Source organism: Narcine bancroftii, chromosome 4 (assembly GCF_036971445.1).
Source record: "Narcine bancroftii isolate sNarBan1 chromosome 4, sNarBan1.hap1, whole genome shotgun sequence".
NCBI classification, from domain to species: domain Eukaryota; kingdom Metazoa; phylum Chordata; class Chondrichthyes; order Torpediniformes; family Narcinidae; genus Narcine; species Narcine bancroftii.
The window spans coordinates 288,134,658-288,158,916 of record NC_091472.1 but is presented as its reverse complement, the minus strand read 5'-3'; the positions used below and the strand labels follow the sequence as shown (position 1 = coordinate 288,158,916).

Here is a 24,259-nt window from a genome sequence, read left to right as displayed (position 1 = left end):
TTGGGAAGATGTTGGAGTCGATTGTCAAGGATGAAATTATGGAGTACTCGGAAACACATGGTGATAGGTCAAAGCCAGCATGGTTTCTTGAAGGGAAAATCTTGCTTGACAAACCAATTGGAACTCTTTGAAGAGGTGACAAGCAAGTGGACATGGGAGATGCAGTGGATGTTGTGTATTCTGATTTTCAGAAGGTCTTTGACAAGGTGCCGCACAAAGCTACTTGAAAAGATAAGAACCTGTGGTATAACAGAAAACATACCAGCATTTGTAGAGCATTAGCTGATTGGCAGAAAGCAGGGTCGAGTTACCGGGATCATATTCTGGTTGGATGCCAGTTGCTAGTAATGTTCCATAGGGGTCAGAGTTGGGACCATTTCTTTTTATGTTGGATATTAATTATTTAGATATAGAATAAATGGCTTTGTGGCCAAGTTTGCAGATGATACGAAGGTAGGTGGAGGAGCAGGTAGTGTTGAAGAAACAGGGAGGATGCAGAAGGACTTAGACAGATTAGGAGACTGGGCAGAGAAGTAGCAAATGAAATACAATGTCGGAAAGTGGACGGTCATGCACTTTGGTAGAAGTAGAAGTAGAAGCAGACTATTTTCTAAATGGGGAGAAAATTGAAAATTCCCAGATGCAAAGGGACCTGAAGTCCACATGCAGGATACCCTGAAGTTAAACTTGTAGATTGAGTTAGCAATGTAAAAGGCAAATACAATGCCTTCTAGAGGAAAAAGAATGTAAGAGCAGGAATGTGATATTCAGGCTTCATAAGGCATATGTGAGAACTCACTTGGAATATTGTGAGCAGTTATGGGCTCCTCTTTTAAGAAAGCATGTGCTAACTTTAGAGAGGGTTCAAAGGAGGTTCATAAGGATGATTCTGGGAATGATAGGGTTATCACATGAGGAATGTTTGTCAGCTCTTGGGCTGTACTCGTTGGAACTTCAGAGAATTTGGGGAGATTTCATTGAAACATTTTTAATGTTGAAAGGCATGGGCAGAGTAGAAGTGGAAAGGTTTTTTCCAATGGTCAAGGTCTAGGTCAAGAGGTCAAGATAGAAGTTTGTCCACTTAGAACAGAAATGCAGAGGAATTTCTTCTGCCAGAGGGTGGTGAATCTGTGGAATTTGTTGCCACAGGTGGTTTTGGAGTCCAAGTCATTGGGTGTATGTAAGGGAGAAATTTATAGGTTCTTGATTAGCCAGGGCATCAAAGTTATGGGGAGAAGGCTGGGCAGTGGGGCTGAGGGAGAACATGGATAAATTCATTGTTGAGTAGTGGGGCAGACTCGATGAGTTGAATAGCTTATTTCACTCCTATCTGTTCTTGTCTTATGATCTTATTTTTTGAATTGTAAGACATTGAACAGTGCTACGCTCAGTATAACCTGGAATTCCTTGCATGCAAATCATTAAAAATTAGCAGAAGATAACTTGCTGACGAAAGTTAGCAGATCCAGCAGCATCTGTGGGCGAAAAACAATTGTCAAAGGTTTGGGTAACAACTAGGAAAGCAAATGGTATGTTGGCCTTTGGCAAATGTGAGTCCGAAGTGGTGATATCTTGCTCTAAGTATACAGGGCCTCAGTGAGCAAATACTATCTGTCTCCCCACTCAAGAATTTATATACAGGGAATATAGCAAAAATATATTGGACTGATTCTTTTGACTGTTATGCTTAATCTTACATGGATTTAACACTTAACTTACTTTATTTTCCTTCAGCTGCTTCAACTGACCTCCAACAACAACCCCCATCATATGTCACTTCTGGCTTCCTCTCAACTGCACACACTGCATGCTGGGAAATGTAGTTCTTATTTATACACATAAGAACACATCTATCCCCTTTAAAGAAACAAAAACATAAACAGGATACTATGTCTGCATAACAAATGTGTCCACATTCTGTGGTCAGTCTCTTTCCACCAGTTGCCTTTTCCAGTGTCAAATCTTTTTCACGTAACAGTCTTTCTCTAAGTCCATAATCTGGGGTTCCACAAACTATTCTGTCTTTAATGAGTGTATATTTCAAATCTCCAAATTCACGGGACTTACTCAGTGTGTGAAGCTCAGCTAAGTGTTGGTTAAAGCTCATGTCTTGTTTCTGGTCACAGGAGAAAAACTTGAATCTCTCAAATGTGATGTTTTCAATTTTGTCATCAGAGTGTTCAATGTGAAAGCTGCCTCATCAATTTAAAAACTGTTATAGATGTCCAAGGCATCTTCACCCATCATGTACAGAAACATAGACACTTTCCATTTTTCATCAGTCTCTCCCATTCCACCAGCTTCTAAATAAATGTTGAATCGCTGTTTGAAGCTTTTCCAGTTATTGGCTAGGTTGCCGGTAAACTTGACTTATCCATGCATACAAATTTTTGTCTTCTCTTACTTACTCAGACACTTCTGACACCATGCTATGCTTGTTCTTTCAAGAAGAATGACTTTACATGGGTTTTAACACTTCACCGACTTTATTTTCCTTGAGCTGCTTCAACCAAGTTCCAATGACAACCCCTGTCATATGTCGCTTCCAGTTTCTGCCAACCGCGGGCATTGCCTGCTTGGAAATGTAGTTCTTATTTACATAATAACACAGTGACTTTTGAGCTTTTTTGCAAGAGGACTGATTAAATACAGTCTGGTCTTCTATTCTCGAGTTCAAAAGAATGAGAGGTGATCTCATTAATGCATAACCTTAAACGTTTTAACAAAGTAGCTATGCAATTGATATTTCCCCTGGTTAGGACGTTTCGAACCAAGGGTCAGAGTCCTAAAATAGTAATGAATCTTTGGAATTCTTTATCCAAGAGATCTGTGGATGCACAATCATTAAATATATTCAAGGTTGAGATTAATAGATTAATAGGTCTCTGGATAATATGGAGCAAGCTGTCTCAAACATCACATGGATATCCTCTTGTTAAAGGCTTATGCATCATTTGCCTTCCTACTTACATAGGGAGTTAAAGTGTATGGAATTAGTTCAATGAACTAGCACTGAAGTTCAATCATAATCTCATTGAATGAGGAATTAGGCATGAGGGGACAAGTAGGCTTGTCCTTCTTCAAGTTTTGTTCATTTGTCTCTTTGACCATGCAAATCCAGTGTATCTTATTGTGGAGAAGCTTTAAGGGACAGAATGGGCTTTAAGGGACAGAATGGACTTCTGACCATAATTAGTGCAGTCAAGGCAGAAATCCTTGCCATATTTAAAAGTACCTGAATGTGTACAGGTCAAATATAAACTCCAGAGGTTTGTTAACTCAGCCTGCAACACATCAGGCACCAGACTTCACTTCATTGAGGACATCTACATGAGGTGGTGTCTTAAAAAGCAGCCTCTATCCTCAAAGGTCCCCAACACCCAGGCCATGCCTACTTCACTCTACTACCATCAGGAAAGAGGTACAGGAGCCTCAATGGCACAAGGACAGCTTCTTCTCTGCAGCCATCAGATTCCTGGATAATCAATGAACTAAAGACCCTGCTTTCATGCACATTTTTTTAATATATAAAGTTGTGAGGATGGTTATAATATGAATGTTTACACCATGATGCCGCTGCAAAACACCGAATTTCATAACTCGTTCATGACAATAAATTTTGATTCTGACCTGCAGGGCTACAGGAGGGTGGGATTAGAATTGCTCTTTTACAACTGATCTTTGAGAAGGTTAAACACCCATACTTCCAGATTAAACAAATTTTAAGGCACGTAAAGTAGGATGAAATTTCAAAAATGCAGAAACTAAAGTAAAAGGATAGAGAGGAGCAGCACAGTTAATACAGTGGTTATCAAGATACTATTATTGTCCCAGCAACCTGGGTTCAAATCCGGCACTGTTGCTAACGAGTTTGTACATACTCCTTGTGTCTGTGTGGGTTTTCTCTGGGTGCACCAGTTTCCTCCCATGTTCCAAAGATGTAGAGGGTTAGTAGGTGAATTGGTCACCTACTTGGTGTTCTTGGTGGAAGGGCCTGTAATCAATCTGTGTCTCTAAAGTAAAACTAACTAAAACTATGTTTGGAAACCTATTACCTGCATTAACAGAAGGGAAAATAGGCTCCTGCTTTAACTTGTCATGCAAATTTTTTGTACCTTATGCCAGCATTGTAGTCTCCAACAAAAAGTTCTCAAGATTCAAAATGGCAAATGGAACTTAATGTGGACAAGTGTGAGGTGTTCCATTTTGAGAGGTCAAACCAGGGTAGGATTTGCACAGTAAATGGTGGGGCACTGAGGAGTGCAGTAGAACAGAGAGAAGTAGAACTGGAAGCCAGATAAGTAGTTCCTTGAAGGTGGTTCAGAGGTAGATAGGGTCATAAAGAGTGCCTTTGGCACAACACCATTAATAAATCAGAGTGTGTTGAAGCTGTACAAGAAATTGGTGAGGCCAAGATTGAAGTAATGGAGTACAAGATGCAGTTTTGATCTCTCACATACAGGAAATATATCATAAGGTTAAAGAGTGTAGAGAAAATGTACAAGGATATTGCTGGGACTTGAGGAGGTGAGAGACAGGGAAAAGTTGGCTAGGTTAGGACTTTAGCCCCTGGAGCATCAGAGAACGAGGGGAGATTTGATAGATGAACAGAAAATGATGAGGGTAATAGATAGAATAAATACAAGCTGACTTTTTCCACTGTGTTGCCTGAGACAAAAACTAGAGAACATGGGTTAAGGGTGAAAGGTGAAATGTTTGAAGGGAACTTTAGTGGGAACCTCTTCAATCAGAGGGTGGTGAGAGTAGATCAAGCTGCGAGCTGAAGTGATGGTTATAGTTTTGAATTTGACATTTAAAAGATTGGATAGGTACGTGGATGGGAGGGACAGTCTGGCTGCATGTCGATGGGACCAGGTTGAATAATATTCATCGCCGACTAGGGCCTGTTTCGGTGTTGCATGCTTCCAACTGTTTTTTTTTGCTGCAAACTAATTGTGTTCGTCCAAGATCTTGTTCCAGCAGACAGCCCTCACAAAAAAGCTGAGAGCTGCGAATGTATTTTAGTTTACAAGGGATTTACAACAAAGTAACCTTTCTTTGCCACCATTCTGTCAGGGTCCAGAAGAAGAAGCTCGAGCCCTGCCCGGAGGTCTAGCAAGTGTGAAGAAACAATTTGAATCACAAGGGATAACCTCCTCACACAGTTCTGCCGCTCACCACCAATACCAGCAACGATCTGTGCAGGTAATTGGCTGCAGATGTGAATCCTAGTGCAATTTACACTAGCTGCAGCTGACAACAGTTAAAATTGCTCTTGGGTTTTAATTATAAAATTTTCAGGGCAATTTTAGATTTCAATCCTGAAAACCATATATTTTGGATCAGATTTTAGATGTTTTCTTCCTTTGTAACCCTTTGTAAACTCTGCACCAAACAAATGCTGATCATAATCTAGGCTAGCACTTCAATTTAGTGCTGAGAAGGGCTTATTGTTGGAGTTGAATTTCATCATTTTTTTATTCAAATGCCTGCCTACATTTTGCTCATACCTTGATGAAGGGCTCAAGACCGAAAACTTGGTGATGTGTCTATCTTTGCTATATAAAGTACACTGTTTTACCTGCTGAATTTCTCCTGCATTGTGTTTTTACTTCAATCACTACGTCTGCAGACTTTGATGTTTTACCCCAGATTCCATCTTTCATGTAGAACATTAAAACTACAATAATGTGTACTGACCAAGTGAATGTAAGTGGTCCTGTGACACTATTTCAGTTTGGTCAGTTCTACAGGCAACATTCCTCTAACAACAAGTTACTACCACAAACGTTCTTCCATTTATTAAATTAGCATGCACGTATGAGAGAGGAACTTCCTGCACGCAGCATGTGATTAAACTTTAGAGGTACTTCATTGGCAACAAAGCTTTTGAATGTGTGAGATTATGAATCTTGGTTCATAAATTAAATACTTTCTTCCTCCAACTCCCCAGGCCCATCATCAAGTCAACATTGTTTGAAATATCATTGCTTCCTTTTCTGGAAAATACCAAGTTTTTTTTTAGTATTACTGGAAATGTACAATAATTTTGCTTTCGTGCATAAAAATTTTGCATTTTATGTACATTTTTTGCTTTTATTTAAAGGAGCATTGTCACAAGAGTCCAGCACAATTTGACGACAAAACAACGAACCTTCAGCTGCTTATTGGTTCATTCCTACAGAGGTTCCCAAAGGAACAACACTGAGAATGTGCTAATAATCAGAAGAAATTGGGAATGGGTTAAAGAAAATGAAATATTAGACTGAATATTTTCAAGAAGTTTGAAGAAGGCTGATGTCCAATGAAAAATTGTCCCTTCTCAGAGAAATATGAGTATACTGAGATAAATAAAAGTCTTCGGGTGCTAGCAACCCTGATGTTTCCTTGAGCTGAATATTTTCCTCATTCATATGACCAACTCCTTCATCTCTATCTTTCTCAACATTTCCTATTTCCATTTGCCCATTATCTACACTCCAATCCACCTGGGGGGTCTTCTCCACCAACCACCTTCCCTATTTCACCCCTCCCTTCTATCTCTACTCTGTCATGTCGGGAAGAGTATCAGGTTCGGTGGGTTCACAGAGAGACGAGTCTGGCCACAAGTGTTACAATCACAAATAACTTTTATTAACACATGAGAAACAAACGGGAGAACGTTAAACAGTACTCGTTCAATATTTCATGTAATTGATGATTTAAACATTCGTCTCAGACTTTAGTTGGATTCCGACATTGATGAACATATACTTGACCCACTCGCACACTACAAACTGGGATACTTACATGCACACCCAGTTCCCTGGCCAATGGGATTGCAGCTCTCTGCGAGTACTGATCTATCGCTGTACTAATGGCTCAGCTTCAATGTAGTGCACTACTTACCCGCTACACTTCCAGCGATGTCTACAGTAGTGACCTGACATGGACCAATACCTGGAGCTTGGACCACGAGGCAGAGAGAAAGCATATACTGTGTGTTGGAGTTATATACAGTGCTAATCCGTGCTTCTAGACAATAATTTCCCTAGGTAATTTAAATTAGCCAATGGCAAGGTGTGCACTAATGGGTGGCCAGAGTCCAACCTTGATTGACAGGTGATGTGATTTCCAAATAAGTTTCAGATGGGGAGAACACGTGACCACCCGCAATACACACATTTCAGACAGGCAGGGAGGCCATGTTTCCACCACACACAACACACTCCAATCTACCTGGAAGTTTTCTCCACCAGCATCCCTCCTTATTCCACCCTCTATCTGGTGCCATTTGCCTCTTATCCCTCATTTATCTGGTTCTTTATCACTTCCCAGCCTTGATTCTACTTGCTCCTCCCCCCCCCTCCCACAGCCCCCAGCCTCACCACCTGGCTCCATCTTCCCATTATTACTTTATTTGGTTTTCACTTATCAGCTCCTAGCATACACTGACTTACAATATGTTTTCAATTCATCATCACTTCCTTTTCTCCATATTTAATCAACCCTCTTATCTACAAACAGAATTTATACAATTTCTCATACATGTAATTTTTTTTCATAAGATCCTCCAATCCGTTCTATGTTTGCATTAGTTTTTCTGCTGTGCATACTGCTTACTTGGCATTTTTACACAGAAACGAATGAATTGTTCGAAAAAAAATTAGCATACTTACCTCCAGTGTGTCCCAGTGCGGTCATCTACACGGAGGCACTTTTAGGGCATTTTTACATGGCCTTCCTGTGCTGCGGAGTTTGTCAGAGGGGTGATGTTGTATACATTAGGCCTGTTTCTTATGGAGTGGCTGCGGTCATTTTACATTTCAGCCGCTGCGTAAAAATGTATAGGGTTTCCAGTGGAAAAATTACAGGATGGAATTTGTAATAATAAATTCCGTCTCGATATTTTTGCACACAACCACCGGAGCAGAACATTTCTCTTCATTGGCTGTGTAAAAAGGCCTAATGTTTTGAATGTTGTGGAAGCAATCATTTAAGGTGTGAAGGCCTAAGCAACTGGATAAGATGAAACATATTAAATGGAAATATCTGAGGGCAAAAAGACAGAGCAGCATTCCATTGGCAGTATCCATGAATTTTCAACATTAGTAAGGTGGTATGTGGGTGGAAAGAAAAAGTCTGAAAACCGCTGTTTTAATCGTATCTAATTGACTTATTATGTGCACGGTTTCATAACTCCAACGGAAATGGGCCAATGAGAATTTTTCTGAAGCAAAATATTTCTGTAACAATTAGGTCTAGAGCAGTGATTCTTAACCTTCCCTTCCCACTCACATACCACCTTAAGCAATCTCTTACTAATCACAAAGCTCCTATGGCATAGGGATTACTTAAAGTGGTATGTGAGTGGAAAGAAAAAGGTTGAGAACCACTGAGTTAAAAGAACTATTTGGGCACGTGAATGGTGGTGAGGGAGGAGATGTGGATGGAAGTGTAGCATTCCATGCTGTCACAGGGTTAGGTACCAAGTGGGGTACTAATGGGAAGGGACGAATGGATGTAGGAGTCACAGAAGGAGATGTCCCTCTGGAAGGCAGGGAGGGGAAGGTGTGTCTGGTGGTGGAATGACATTGTAGATGGAAATTGTGGAGGATGATAATGTTGTAGGTGGCGTAAATTTAAGCATTACTGTTCTCATTAATGTCTCTTTGCTGTGTTATGTCTTGCTGTGAGATCTTTTTTTCTAGCTGGAAATTCTTGTTTGACCTATGTATGAATCAGACTGATTAGCATTGCTAAAACCAAGTGGAAAACAAGACAGTGGTTTGTAGACACTGATCTATAAGATTACTCCTATCTCTTCTTGCTCTTGTCCAGATTTAACTGAATAAAGACTATGTCCATATAAGGTCATGAAACAATTCTTTTGAAAATAAAGTCAGAAGTGAAAGAGTATGATGGGGACAAAATGATTTTACTTGAACAATACATTGCAGGACCATGAGGAAGAATGGGTCTGATTGGATTCTTGTTTGAATGAAACTAGTGTTAGTGGACAAATGTCTGTATCTATGCAACATTTTGAGGTATTCTCCAACCTGAACTCTAATTGTGACATATAAAAAAAAAAGACTCTGTGCAAAGTTTTATTTTGACACCTAAATTCGTATTCATACCAGAAATTATTTATCATGTCTGCCCATTTTTCCATTGATTCTATCAGTTTGAATAATTGCAACAAATAAATTGCTGGAGTAACTCAGCAAATCAAGTAGCATCTGTGGAGGCAATAGAATGGTCAATGTTTCATGTCAAGATCCTGAATCAGGATTGAGTTCTTCCAGTAGTTCATTTTTTCTGGCATTTGCAATTTCCTGTGTCTCTAGGCTGGAATAATTTTAAATTATTTTGGTGTTCCGGTTCAGTGCATACCAGGTAATTCAAATCTGTTTGATGTTTTCTATTTCAATTCATGGAAACGTCACAATCCATGCAATGCCTGAAGGAAGAAAATGAAGGGTGCAGCTCCTGCATTAAAGGGAATATTCTAAGGCCATCCCAAAACTAATCATTCATGCCACCTAGTGGTCAACCCCAGCATGGTTAAGTTTTCATGCCCTGACTGAATGAAACTCAGCAATCCTGAACTCATTTGGAACATTCATTAGCTCCTTTTATGCAGCCGTTAAGAGACAGGAAATAACTGCCTTTTAAATGCTTCATCTACCCGTATAAACACAACTAAGGTGGAATGGGGGGGGGGGTCATTTTCATCCCATGTCTGATACGACCAAGGTAGGTAGTATCATTTCATATAACCATATAACCATTTACGGAGCGGTAACAGGCCATGTCGGCCTTTTGAGTCCGCACCGGTTCACTGATTTTGTGCGTCCTCTTCAGGCATTGGTCCCGGTAGATCTTCATTCAATAATGATGGGCGAATTCAATGTAGGTGAAATCAGTCGTAGAAATGTTTTCTGCAGTTTGTCCTGGATCATCCTAATCATTTCATGCAATCATCATTTGTTTTTCCTCATTTCTTGAGGTTTAACTGTTTTCAGAACATGGACTGTAGGTTTCACTTGCTTTTTAATTTTTATTCTGTACCTTGGAAACACAATGACTTCTGTCTTTCTTTTCTTTTTAAAATATTTTATTGAGTTTAACATATAAGCATAAATGTAGAATTGACAATTACATTATAATTCATTTATATACAAGTAAGAACACATAAAAAAACTAATGAGAAAAAGAAGATAAAACGACATCAATAATTGCTTATAATATCTCAAACTTTAATTGAAATAATGTGACCATGTTAAATCCATTTATTGGAATAATGTGTAAAATAAAGGAAAAAAAAAGAAAAAAAAGCTTAAAAACTAAAGAAAAATCAATAATGTGGAACCACTGGCAACCCCCCAGAGAACAGGCAATGAACGGCCAGAACAAACAATTGTTAATTAAAAGAATTGTTAAATCTTCCAATTAAAAAAAATATTCCATGAATGGGACCAACAATTTTATAAATTGAAACTTTCTATCTTTAATATTATATCTAATTTTCTCTAAACCTAAATAGGACATTACATCATGTAACCACTGCGTATAAGTAGGGGATGAGTCATCTTTCCATTTTGATAAAATTGCTCATCTGGCTATTAATCTAGTAAAAGCTAAAACTTTTTTCATGAGGTAATGAATCACAAGAAAAACCAAACAAAGCCATTAATGGGCAAGGTTCCATATTAATTTTAAGAATCATTGATAAAGTTTTGAAAATGCCTTTCCAGAATTTCTCTCAATTTGGGTACTCCCAAAACATATGGATCAGAGAAGCTTCAACAGTTTTATATTTCTCACATAGTGGATCAATATCTGCACAAAAATGACATAATTTAAGTTTGGATATATGAGTTCTGTGAATCACCTAGAATTGTAATGAGCAATGCCTTGCACAGAATGAGGAATCATTAATCAAGATGAGAGTAGAGAACCCATCTTCATCTGAGAATGTTAAATTCAAATCATTCCCAATCTCTCTTAATCCCTGATATGGGATCTGAATTTAACTCCAATAAATTATTATAAATATATCATGTTAATCCCCCATGAAAATAAAATCATAAATTAAAAACAGATCAAGAATATTATTGTTGGAAATTTGTGGAAAATCCGAAAGCTTAGACTGAATAGAATGTCTAATTTGTAAATATCTAAAAAAAAGTGTCTATTGGAAAGACTAAATTTAGCTGATAATTGATCAAAAGGAGGCAAAATTATCTCAAATAATGAGATAATTAAAACATTGAATATCTATTCTAATCCATTCCTTAAAACCTAAGTTCAACAAAGACATTTTTAAAAGATGGTTATCTATAATTGGACTAGTCAGTGAAAAACTATTAATTCTGAAGTATTTCCTAAATTGAGCCCAAATTCTCAGCCTATTTCTTATTAATGGATTATGTGTTAAAAGGAAAATGGTAAAAAAGATACTAAAATTGCCAACATAGAAGATTTTTTCTACCCTAGAGGGGTGATTCACTGACTTACCCAATTGTAATAATTAAAAATTATAAAATCTAAAATCTGGAAGTGATAATCCTTCATTTAATGTGGTCTTTTGAAGACGGGCTTTATTGTACGTGTTTCTTTTTTCGTCTGCCATATATAAGTAGAAATGGTAAATGAAAAAGGATTTGGGGATAAAAATTGGTAACGTTTGAAAGACAGAAAAATTTAGGTAAAATATTCATTCTAATCAAATTAATATGTCTCATCATTGTAATAAAGGTGACCAACCTAATAATGATAGTTTAATCTTATTGAGTAATACCCAGAAATTCTCTTTCAATAAGTTTTTTAAATAACTTTTTGTAATTGCAGTTCCTAAATATTGAAAGTGTTCTTTCAATACCTTAAATGGAAAATTAGAATAACCTGCAAAATCACCTTTTAAGGATAAAAGTTCACTCTTGTGTAAATTTAATTTGTAACTCGAAAACTGACTGAATCTAACAAACAAAATTAATATTTTTGGTGTAGAAATTTCAGGATTTGAAGCAAATATAGTAAATCATCCACATAGAGTGATACTTTATGCTCAATTCCTCTTCTAATTGAACCATTAAATTCTCGACAGTGTCGGAGAGCAACAGTTAATAGTTCCAATTCTATATCAAAAAGCAAAGGACTTAACGGGCAACCCTGTCAAGTTCCCTGTTGAGATTAAATATATCCTATTAATTATATCCGATTGCTGTAATTTAGAGTGGGCTGAAGCATTGGGCATAAATACAATAATTTAATCCATTTAATAAAATCTGAGCCAAAATTAAATTTACCTTGTGCAGCAAAATGATACTCCTATTCCACCCGGTCAAACACTTTTTCAGCATCTAATGAAAGAACACATTCTATTGAAGGAGTGGAAGGTAGATATAGAATGTTCAATAATTGATGATTATGATAAAAAATGATTTTTTAAATAAAACCAGTTTATCCTGAGTTTATAGTAAGTGGTGTTTTCTTTCTAATCTATGTGCTAAAACCTTTGATAGAATCTTCATATGAATGTTAAGTAACAATATAGATCTATAAGAAGTACACCCTATTGGTTCTTTCCCTTTTTTTAGAATAAGAGAGACAAGCCTCAATAAATGATAAAGGTAGCTTTTCTTCTTTAAATGAGATAGCCAATACCAGATTTAAATGGGCTACATGCTGTTTGGAGAAGGATTTATAAAATTCTGCAGGAAATCCATCTGGTCCTGGTGATTTACCTGACTGTAAAGAGTCACAGCTATATCTTCCTGCGAAATAGGTTTCTCTATACTTGCATGACTCTCTTGAGAAAGTACCGGTAAATTCATCTGATCCAGAAATTCTGACATTGGAACATAATCATTCTTAAATTCAGAAGTATAAAGTTTAGAATAAATGTCTTGTTTAGTTTGTAATAATCTGTTGTGATATTACCATGACTCATGCAATTTTATTTTCAGCAGAAATTCCTTTTCAATTGTCCAGTAGTAACTTGTTAGATATTTCCCCATAGCTATATAAAAGACTTCTACTTCTTAACAATTGCTGTTCAATTGGATAAGCAGAAAGAAGATCAAATTTAGTTTTAAATTCTACTCTTCTCTTATATAATTCAGGATTTTTATTTTGAGCGAATTGTAAATCAATTTACTTAATCTGATTATTTAAATCTACCCTTTCCTTATTAGTCTTTTTTTGATATTGGCCATGAACAAAATAATTTGCCCTCTTAAATATGCTTTCATTGTATCCCAAACAATCAAATTGGACATCATTGGGGAGGAATTAGTAGCAAAAAAAACCTGCATTTGTTGCTCCATAAAATCTAAAAATTCTCTGTCAGCAAAAAAGAGTTGTATTAAATCGCCATTGTTTTTTAATAAGGGAATTATCATACAAATTCAAAGACAAAATGACTGGGGCATGATCGGAAATTACTATTCCTTGATACTCACATGATTTAGTCAGAGAGAATAATTGATTATCAATTTGACAAACTATAGCAGGAATCAAGATGGCCACGCCCAGCCTATGGACCCCGGAATGCTGATTAACAAGGTAATTACGCATATTTTGGCTCTTACATGCCCTGTTTTCCTGTTATAGTTTGTCAAATAGAATATAAACCACGTAAATTTTATATTTTTTCTTATTTAAAAAAATATTCAGTCGTATGTGCAAGTGGACGCAAGTCAAGTAGATGTTAAGTCGGGGAGCACCTGTACCTTATGCAACCTCTGTTTTCTAACCACAGTACAAGGATTGAACCTGACCCTCAGTCAGCCATTCCTTCAGTTTATAAATATATATATTTCATTTTATTGTATCCTATATGATTATATGTGACAAGTAAACATGATTGATTGTTTACTTGATTGTTGAGCTACACATACATCACTGTACAATGGGGCATTTAGACTTACTTCACATGGGAAGAGATACCCGCCTTTCTGTGGATGAGTGAGATGGCTAAAATTCAAACATCATGCGTGCGACCAGGCCAACCCACGTACACATCTGTGAAGGTGGACAACAAAAGTGCAATGTATTGATTGACATTAATTGTTAAAGACACATAATTGTAACTCGTGCCATGATCCTTACAACAACAGCTTGAAGAACAATGGAGGGGCACCCTTTCCGATTTAGTAGGCTGCTGCATCGTCATGGGGGGCAATGATGGGAAAACATGTGCCATCGATGGCACCAGCACACATTGGATCTCCCCATTCTGCAAATCCGTCGTTTGTCTCCTGAAGACATGCACCAGTCAGCAGATGAACAAAACATTTAAAAAGTGTCCTCTTCAACGTTCCAGTAACTTGGGTCGCCACCACACACAATACAACTAATGGATCTACATTCACATGGGGTGGCGAGTCTGAGCTGAGGTTCCAGAGGCTGTTGCCAGTTTATTGCCTTGCGCCTCATTTCTGGTTCGACGAGTTCCAATTCAAAGTCTAAAGCATTCCGAGACATTCAAAAATGACTCATCAAAGCTGTTGAGGACATTAGACCAGATCATGGCCCGAGTTACAATTATTTGAATTTAACAATTAATGTGTTTCATATGTCAACAATACACTGCGCTTTTGTTGTTCCACCTTCACAGATGTGTATGTGGGTTGGCCTGGTCACACACATGATGGTCGAATTTTAGCCAACTCGCTCATCCACAGAAAGGTGGAGGATCAGGGCGGGTATCTCTTCCTACATGAAGTAAGTCTAAATGCCCTATTGTACAGTGAGGTATATGTAGCTCAAGCAACCAATTGAATTTACTTGTCATGTAATCATATAGGATATAATCAAAGTCAAATGTATATAACACGCGCATTGAATAAATATCCAAGTTGTTCCTGATGTGCTCTGTAGAAATGGTAACCATAAGGACTGGTGAGCACAAGATACTTAAGATGAAATTCCTTCATCTCTCCCAAGTTCTGCTGTTACCACTGTCCCACCCTCCCAACAGGACAGGGATAGGATTCCTCTGCTTCACCTTGCACCCACCAGCCTCATTGCATCATCCTCCGACATTTCTGTCAGCTGCAACTTGAACCCACCACCAGACGCATACACCCGTCATCACCCCTTTATACTTTCAAAGCTCCCACTCTCTTTGCTATTCCCTTGTCCGCACATCCTTCCCAACCCACCTCTCCTGGTACTTTTTTCCTGCAACTAACACTTGCTTTTATCCATCCTTCCTCATCACCATTCAGGGTCCCGAACAGCCCTACACATGAGACAAAGATTCACGTGTACTTCCACTACCCTCATCTACTTCATTCCTGATGTAGGCTCCTGTACATCGCTAAGACCAAACACACTCTAGGGAACCATTTTGCAGAGCATCTATGTTCTATCTGTAATAGCCATCCTAACTTTCTGGTTGCATTCCATTTAACTTACCTTCCCATTCTTGCACTGTCCTGTCAGTCCTGGACCTTCTTCACTGCCAGAGTAAGGTCCAGGATTGAGAGGAACAACACCTCATATTCTGGACAGTCTACACCTCAATGGTATGAACATAGAATTTTCTAATTTAGGTAATGAGCCTCTTCCTCCTCTTCTGTTCCTCTTTACTCTTAACCTCCCCTCTTTGTCCTCTTTGCACCTACCCCTGCCCAGCTCTGAACACTCCTTTCTCATACCACCTCTTCTTTAGTTCCATTTTCCCCACCCCCATCTCCCCACTGTATTCTTCTGCTCTTATCCCCTCCCCACTTGGGATCCATCTGATTTCTCTATGTCCCATCATTCTCACCTTCTCTACACATCAGATTCCTGCTCTGGCAACCTCCTAATCACCCATTCCACCCTGTCTAACATCTTCCATCTGCCCCACTTCCCTTTCTTCCCTCTCTCTTTCCCGTTGTCTGGTATCTGCCAATCTACTGCCTTTATCCGTCATTTTTTTTCACCTCGGCCTTTTGGACTAAAGTGTGGGGCTCCCTTCCATCTTTACTCTGCTTCTATACTAACATTCCGCCATCCTGATGAAGAGTTTCAATTTAAACCATTTTCCATTACTTCTCTTCCACTGATGATGCTTGATCGTTTGAGTTCCTCAAGCAAATTGTATTTGGCTTCACAAGCCAGCATTACTGTCTGTGGTGTGTCTCTTGAACTTAAATGAGCCATTGGACTAATATCCAAAAGTGGCAGAGCTGCCGGAGTTGCTGTATCAGCAGTGATGCCACAGGTGTGAACCCAGGAGAGCGGAGACAAATCACTGCTCTGAAGGGTTCAACTGCCCGGACCTAACACCTTGGAACAGGCATTAAACAGCCTGTCAGAGGAGTTGACAGTGTTTTAAAAAAATAATATCCTGTAACCATGGGTTTGTGCTCAAGATGGCGGCATCTATGCCCAGTAGTGGCCATGAGTGTTTGCAGACTCCAGAGAGTAAAGGACAGGTGCAGGGACCCAGAAATGGGGAGAAATGTGGTGGAACATGGTAATGTCGGTGGGGGACCTCACTGGACTGCTTTGACTGGCCCACCTCCAATCTGGTAACTCCTCCCCGTAGTTTCCCAATAAAGGCTGAGAGCCCAAGTCTCCTCCCTCATTTCCAGCCTTGGATCCAGGCCAGAAACATGTCGTTGTATGCTGGAGGTTTCAGGACGTTTAATTGTAGCTCACTCAAATGACCACAAGCAAATACAAAGCACATGGCCAAAGGCTTTAATATCCTGAAACTAATAAAAAAAAATAATGGATCAAATGGTAAATTCACTTTTAATACCTGCTCTAAAAACAATTTAATTTGTAACCAAAAATTTTTAACCTTAAAACAAGTCCAAGTCTAATGAAAAAAAGTACCTATTTCCTGACCACACCTAAAACACAAATCTGAAGAACTAAGTGAGGTGTGCTTTCTTGACTGTCACATCAACGTGCATGGTCCAGGTCAGGTCACTGGAAACATTTACTCCTCAGAACTTGAAGCAACCTCCCCTTTCTACTTCAGCATCATTGAGGTGGACAGGAGTGTGGTTCTGCCATCTCTTATGAAGTCACCAATCATCTCCTTTGCCTTATTGATGTTGAGAGAGAGAGAGAGAGAGAGAGGTTTTAATCTTTACAGCATGCCTTAGCCTTCAATCTCTGTTCTGTCTTATTATTATTTAATATCTGGCTTACATCTATGGTTCTGAAATGGTATTTGGCTGTACACGCAAGGTTGTAGGGGGAGTATGGTTGCAGATTGAGTACACATTCCTGAAGAGTGCTGGGATGAGTGTGATTGTGGTGGAAATGTTGCTACACATCTCTGGTTCCGATTATCCAGGTGAAATAGCCAAGGCAGAACATTTCAATTCGAATGGTTGCTGTCATCTAGCATCTAGCTCTGAAAACTTGATAGCAAGTCACGGGTGGAAGGGTGAAAACTCCACCACCTCACTTCCTAAAAGGAGTTCCCGGAGGACACATTCCAAACACTGATTCCAAATTCTCAGGCTCCCTGAGATACCCTGCATAATCTTTCTCGTCTTTTGTACTGGAACTCCGAATGCCCAAAGATGCTGTTGGGCAATTCTAACCCTAAAGTCATTCCAAGTACATTTTATAATCATAAATTAAGAATTTAATTTCCTGTGTCATTTTCTTTTTTATGATGCGTCGATGTGAATATGCACTTGAAAGCACTTCAGTGTAAAGTGAAAACTCACGTGTCCAATTTGACTCTACAGCAATTTAGCAGGGAGAATGTAGATTGTTTTATTATCAATTTTTAAAAAAAGAGCAACTATTTTGACTAAATTAAGTTTGATCAAAATATTACCTTTAACTTTTACGTGACTTGTGTCCTTTTACTTGAAAACTTTGTCTTCATGCTTAACATTAAAGTAGGATGATTATTAAATATTGAGTTTAAATGTTTTCTTGGGATCTGCTCTAATGAATCTAATTAGGCGCAGGCCTAAATTACCCCAAGGCGGACAAATTAAATGCTCTTTGAAATTCCAGTAAGAATTTGCATGCTGTTTGCATTTCAACCAACCAGAAAGAATAGCAATTGGTATTACTTTCAGGAACTTCTCAAAAAATAACATTTGAAATGTTAATATATTCAAATTGTTACACTGTGGAATACAGTACATTAATTTAGTCTCCTTGATTGGCAAACTATAAAAGAAAACATCTGGAAAAGACAATAATGTGAGTATATTAACCCATCTGTCCATTCTTCGAATATAAGAATGTTGAGCTCCCTGTTTTTGTATGTATGAAATGATTTTTCTTCCAAGGTCACATTACAATGGGGTTAGGAGTGGCAGGCTCACATCTTTGAGTCTGACTGGAGATCAGGATTCTCCAGTTGGACATTATTATCACTTGTATTCACTGCATCTTGGTAATCCACAAGAAACAATTGTATCTAAGAGTGCGGCAAACAGAATGTTTCATGAAGTCTTTTCCACCATTTTATGAATTGAGTTTATAATTGCCTAAGTATCTTGCTATGTATAGTACTTTTATATTTTGCAATTATAATTTACATACAAATATATGTATGAATATCATACCTCATTATATTAGACCAATGGCATACTTTCTTCCTTTATGAATAAATTAATAAAATTTAAATTATGTGCTTAAACCTTCTGATACTTGATCAAAACGGTGAGGTAAGGAAAGGGAAAGAATGTTCAGTCAATGACTGCTGCACAACTGCAAAAGAATCTTCCCACTTGAAGGTAAAGAATGCATCAAAGGACATTTTTTTTGACAATACATCATAGCAGAGGGCCCTTCTGGCCCATGAAACACATGCCTCCCAATTAATCCTAATTAACCTACCAACCCTGTATGTTTTATAGAGTGGCTTTACAGTTTCAACTTCGGAAAATATTGTGTGAAATGGATGGTTGTTGGGTGGTGGGTGGGGGAAAATAGTGACTGGGTACCAGTGAGCATTCAGTACAGCGAGCTGGTGTTGTCAAATCAAGGCGTAGCTTTATGACTAATTATTTGATGACTGATAAAACACAAGACATGATAGTTGAGAAATCTCCTTGGTCCCTTTGACCTTGCTATCTTTGGAGGCTCTAGAAGTGGAGGTTGGAGGGCTGGAAGCAACAACTAGAGGGTTGGAAGCAACATCTAGAAGTCTGGAATCATTAGCCAGAGGGCTGGAATCTTTAGACAGAGGGCTGTAACCCACAGCCAGATAGGGAAAAAAAAAACTAGAGACCCTTCCAAGTGCTTGGGTGCCTTGGAACTGAATGAGCCAGAAAGTAATAGTTCAGATAACACAATAGCATCAAGTCAAATTTAGTAATTTTTAAAATTTGTAGTCTGTCGTAGTCAGCAAATGACAGAATACACAATGCCCAATCAATTTTGGCTGAGTGCTTTTTGCAATATTTTGACGATTTGAATATTTAGCAGGAAGGAAAATAAAAGTGCTTATGAAATAACATAATTACCTTGTTGATCTCTGCACTACAATGTACACAGGGAATGCGCGTCAGGTGCAGTAATCTTGCTAACCTCATAGATTGACCATGCTTCAAGTGAAGTAACCCTGCCAGATTGACAGCAGCCAACCTCCATTGCACTCCATTGCTGTTAGTGTATTGCAGGATGTGGAGAGAGGTTGATAGCTGAGCACAAGCATATTTTCTTTCAGCAAGTACTACAGGCTTTAAAATAGAACAACATTTTGTGAGGAGGTAAACTACCATATTTCAAAAATAAAATGGTGTCAGAAGATCCCCCGAAACTGTATTTCACCGTGAAAGCATTGCGAACTTGATTTTTTAATTAAAATCAAGAGAAGAATATTTTTATTTGTGGATCTGCTATTGTTTCAGTTTCATGTGAACCCAAAGGTAAAAAAAAAGGGACCACATCTGACACAGTTGCAATTAAATTATTCTGAACATTTAAATATATTTGTATTATACGAGACTTTGTTGAGACATATTTAGGAAATAATTGAAAACAATTTAATTCATGAATAGAAGATGGTTACATTAAAGAGGAAAGGTGCATTATTTTCCTCGAAATACCAGTGTTCCTTGTGAATCCATTTTTCACCTACTTTCTAGATTTAGTAATCTCTACAGCTACAGGATCTCAAAGATGAAGTTGAAAGGAAGAGGAGTTTGAAAAACTCTTAACACCTTTGTTATTTTGGAAAGGCTGTTGAATGGTACTCTGTACTTTTGAAATAAGTTACTTCAATTTGTTTTTTTTTGTCCTTGGTCGTTATCACTGATCACAACGTTGAATACAGTCAAAGCCCCGGTATCTGGCATCTATGGGGATTGGTAGATGCTGGTTAAGTGAATTTTCCAGTTTCTTGAGATTGTGTGTTGTGTGATTGGCGAACTTACCACAAAGGGGCGCCAATGTTAAATGTTTGTATTTTTTAACCTATTTATTTTCCACAATTTTGTCTTGCTGGTTGCTTGAGTCTGCCAGTGGCTTGAATCGGGATAATGGGGATTTTACTGTAATTCTTTTTGGGGTCATTTCATGAACAAAAGCTGCCAGTGAGGTTGTCAAACTTGTCGTCTGCGAAGAGTTTTTATGTTCCTGTTACTCTGTGCTTTTCAGGATGTGACGAATACAAATGAAATTGTGATGAACAGCAGCAGCAAGAAAGCAAAGCAAAGAGATGACACAGTGCAAACCAATGAACAACATTTATCTTATCAAATGGAAACGGTAATTATTCCAGTATAAAAGTGTTTTTCAATTTATGTTGTCTTCTTCATTGTTAAGGTTTTATTTAACATTTCATGTTTTTTATATATGTACGTAGATTGAAATATAAGAAAAGAGAGACAATTGGTACTTCTCAAATAATTTTTAAATCTTACATCGTGTAAATTGTGTGGAAGCCTCTCAATCAAACCCCTTTTACAAAATATCTCAAAAGAAACTCGGCATGTTAAAATATTGGTGATACAACCTGGGTTTGATTAAATGTTTAGTTTGGACAGCTATCAAATCAGAAAATTATTTCACTTTGCACAAATTAATTTTGCTCCAAAGTGGTGGACTGACTTTAACTAGTAGCAGTTTGAAATACTTGGAAATCATAGCTGGATTTTTGTTGAATTTGGCTTCATTTTAAATATAATGAATACCAGTAAAACTCAAGTGTTTCTGCAGGTGTCTGTTATTGAGCAGAATACTCTGCAATCAAGTGCGGTGGATTTTGAAAATTACATCAATGGTAAGTGCATACCTATATAATTGTGATATTTGTGCAAGGGACATGACTGACTTATTTATGCCATGCATTGACAAGCAATTGCCACAGCTTGGATGTTGCTCAACAGTAGTTGAAGATCCTAATTATCAATATCTCCAACTCTCAAGATGACAGAATATGTATCGAACCTTCAAACTTCTGTTCTTGGGATGTAAGAGAGTGTGACAATGGAGGAGTCACGGGATATTGAGGCCAAGTTTAGGGATATGAAATTCTGATGTCGTGCGGTGATGTATTTTCTGCCCATCGATCTTACTCCATACCTAATCTTGGCCATCATCTTGATGGGCATTTGTTGAGTTTCCTGTGAATTGGGTAATACTGAGACCAGCTACAGCCATAACTGCTTTTACCCTAGAAATAAATGTGCTTACTGTGTTACTAGATGGCCACAATTTATCAAGGCAACAATGCCATTTTTACAGTTTTATCTGTCTTGTTTGCAACTCAGCTCAAGTTTTTGAAATTCATCCTGCATCTTTGGTAGGGGCTTCAGCATCTTGCATTTCAAGCACTCAATTTTATCAAGTATTTTTATTTTTCTGTCAACATGGTAAAATTATCTTTATTCAAGCCTAACATGCCTCAATCCCAAAATTAAATAGGACAAGACATCCTATGTAACAACTTTCTGTCACCTAAATTATGCATGAGAAAACAATTGGTATAGGAAATATTTTGTGGGATATGGGTTGAACACATACAAATGGCAGTAGTTTGGTCAGCATGAACAGGTTGGGCCCAAAGGGCCTGTTTCTATGTTGTGGAATGCTATGACTCTATAACTAGTTGTTATTTTGTATTTTTACTCTGTGACTTCTTATGGGACTAACTACTGGTAGACATTTAATCTGCGAGTCTTGGATTGGCCTACAGAGTTCATGAATAGTTTGAATTTTGAATAAAATAAATTTGGATTTGAAAAGAGGTACTCAAGGTAAAAGTATCTTGTTTATTCCTATTGATTATTTTTTTTAGCAAAAATGAAGGATTTTGAGAAAAGTTTCTAATTTCTTCCCTTGATTTACTTGAAAGTATATCGTTGGGTCAAAGTAAGAAATCAGTCAGAAGCAGACGATTTTGTCCCTTTGGCTTATTAGTTCGACCCTGACTTATTTATGGCTGACTTTTCAGCTCAGCACCACTTTTCTATACCAACCTCATGTACCTTAATATGCAAATATCTATCAATCTGTGTCTGGAATATATCCAGTACCTGCATATTCACCTTGATTAAAGAAGTTCAAAAGTTTATTGCTATCTGCTTGAAGGAATTTCTTCCCATCTCAGTCCTGAAAGGTTAACACCTTACTTTGTGACCATGACTATTGGTCCAAAACATCTCAACTTGGTGAACAACATCCCTGCAAACCCCATACAAATTTTGTATGCTTCAAAGAGATCAAGGTTCAAATTTATTGTCCAAGTGCATACGTGACATCAGATATAACATAACGTAACAATTACAGCACGGAAACAGGCCATTAGGCCCTTCTAGTCCGCACCGAACCAAACACCCCTTTCTAGTCCCACCTCCCTGCACAATGCCCATAACCCTCCATCTTCTTCTCATCCATATACCTGTCCAACCTTTTCGTAAATAATACAATTGACTCCGCCGCCACTATTTCTCCCGGAAGCTCATTCCACACGGCTACCACTCTCTGAGTAAAGAAGTTCCCCCTCATGTTACCTCTAAACCTCTGCCCCTTAATTCTTAACTCATGTCCTCTTGTTTTAATCATTCCTCCTCTTAATGGAAATAGTCTATCCACATCCACTCTGTCTATCCCTTTCATAATCTTAAATACTTCTATCAAATCCCACCATGAGATTCTTTTACCTATGGGCCAGGCTGAATTTTTACTTATTGGTAACAGTACTCAAGAAGAAAGTTATTTATACAAAAGGGAGAAAACATTAACAAATAATGCAATGTAAACAAACTGCACAGAAAGAAATACTGCGTATACATGTGTAACAGTCAAGTTTTTTGGACCAAATTTTGGGTCAAATATGGGGAGTGGACGTTTACATAGGACAAGTACTATGGTACATCACAGTAAGTACTCATTGTAAGTAAGGCAGTGGAAGCTCGGACGGCCAGGACTGGGAGGTAAGTCCGTGTTCAGGGGTGTCAGGAGCTCAGATTGGACCAAAAAAGGGGGGTCAACTATTACACATGATCGACTTTTACATGAATATATATGGTAAGTATTCAGTCATAAATAATGTGCAAAAGTAAGAATCTTTAAATGAATCCCTGATTAGGTCTGTTGTTTATGAATCTGATGGTGGAGGGGTAGCAATTGTTCCTGAACTTAATGGTATGAGTGTTTGGCACCCATACCTGATTTCTGATGGTGGCAGTAAGAACAGAGCATATCATGTATGTGGATCCTTGATAATTGCTGCTGCTCTCTGACACAGGATTCCATGTAGATTTTCTCGATGGTGGTGAAAGTCTTGCCTGTCATGTACTGGGCTGTGACCGCTAATTTTTCCAGAGCTTTCTGCTGAGAGGTATTGTGTTCCCATACCAGGCTGTGATGCAGCCAGTCAGAACACTTTCCACTACACATCTGCAGAAGTTTCCCAAGGTTTCTGATATTATACCAAACGTCCGTAAACTCCTGAGGAAGTAGAGGTGCTGACATGCTTTCTTCATGATGACGTTAGTAATTTAGGCCCCTCCAAGATAGGGATTCCCAGGATTTTAAATTTGCTCACCCTCTCCACCACTGATCCCCCCAATGATCACTGGATTGTACACATCTGATTTCCCTTCCTAAAGTCTACAATCAGTTCCGTGGTTTTGTCAGAGTCAAGTTTATTGTAATCTGATTGTACACATACAACTGATGAAACAGCATTCTCAAAACCGTGGTTTAGTGACATTGAGTGTGAGTTTTTTGTTAGTACATCATTCAGCCAAGTTTTTAATCTCCCTCCTGACTCATCGCCCCTTTTTGTACAGCCCTTTACTGTGGTATAATCAGCAAATTTGTCAATGTTATCATTGTCAAA

At 38.1% G+C, this 24,259-nt stretch overlaps 1 protein-coding gene across 7 annotated transcripts in view; it reads left to right on the top strand.

Annotated features, from left to right (window-relative positions):
- Window positions 1–24,259, top strand: part of xirp2b (xin actin binding repeat containing 2b) — a 130,854-nt gene that overhangs the window by 77,426 nt on the left and 29,169 nt on the right. For 6 of the 7 annotated variants that reach the window (XM_069935320.1, XM_069935325.1, XM_069935323.1 and 3 more), the window contains 3 exons: window positions 5,077–5,205; window positions 20,569–20,679; window positions 21,130–21,193. In XM_069935320.1, coding sequence (XP_069791421.1) covers window positions 5,077–5,205; window positions 20,569–20,679; window positions 21,130–21,193 — 304 coding nt within the window. The remainder of the gene's footprint in view (window positions 1–5,076; window positions 5,206–20,568; window positions 20,680–21,129; window positions 21,194–24,259) is intronic. The other variant, XM_069935322.1, reaches the window with a different exon arrangement.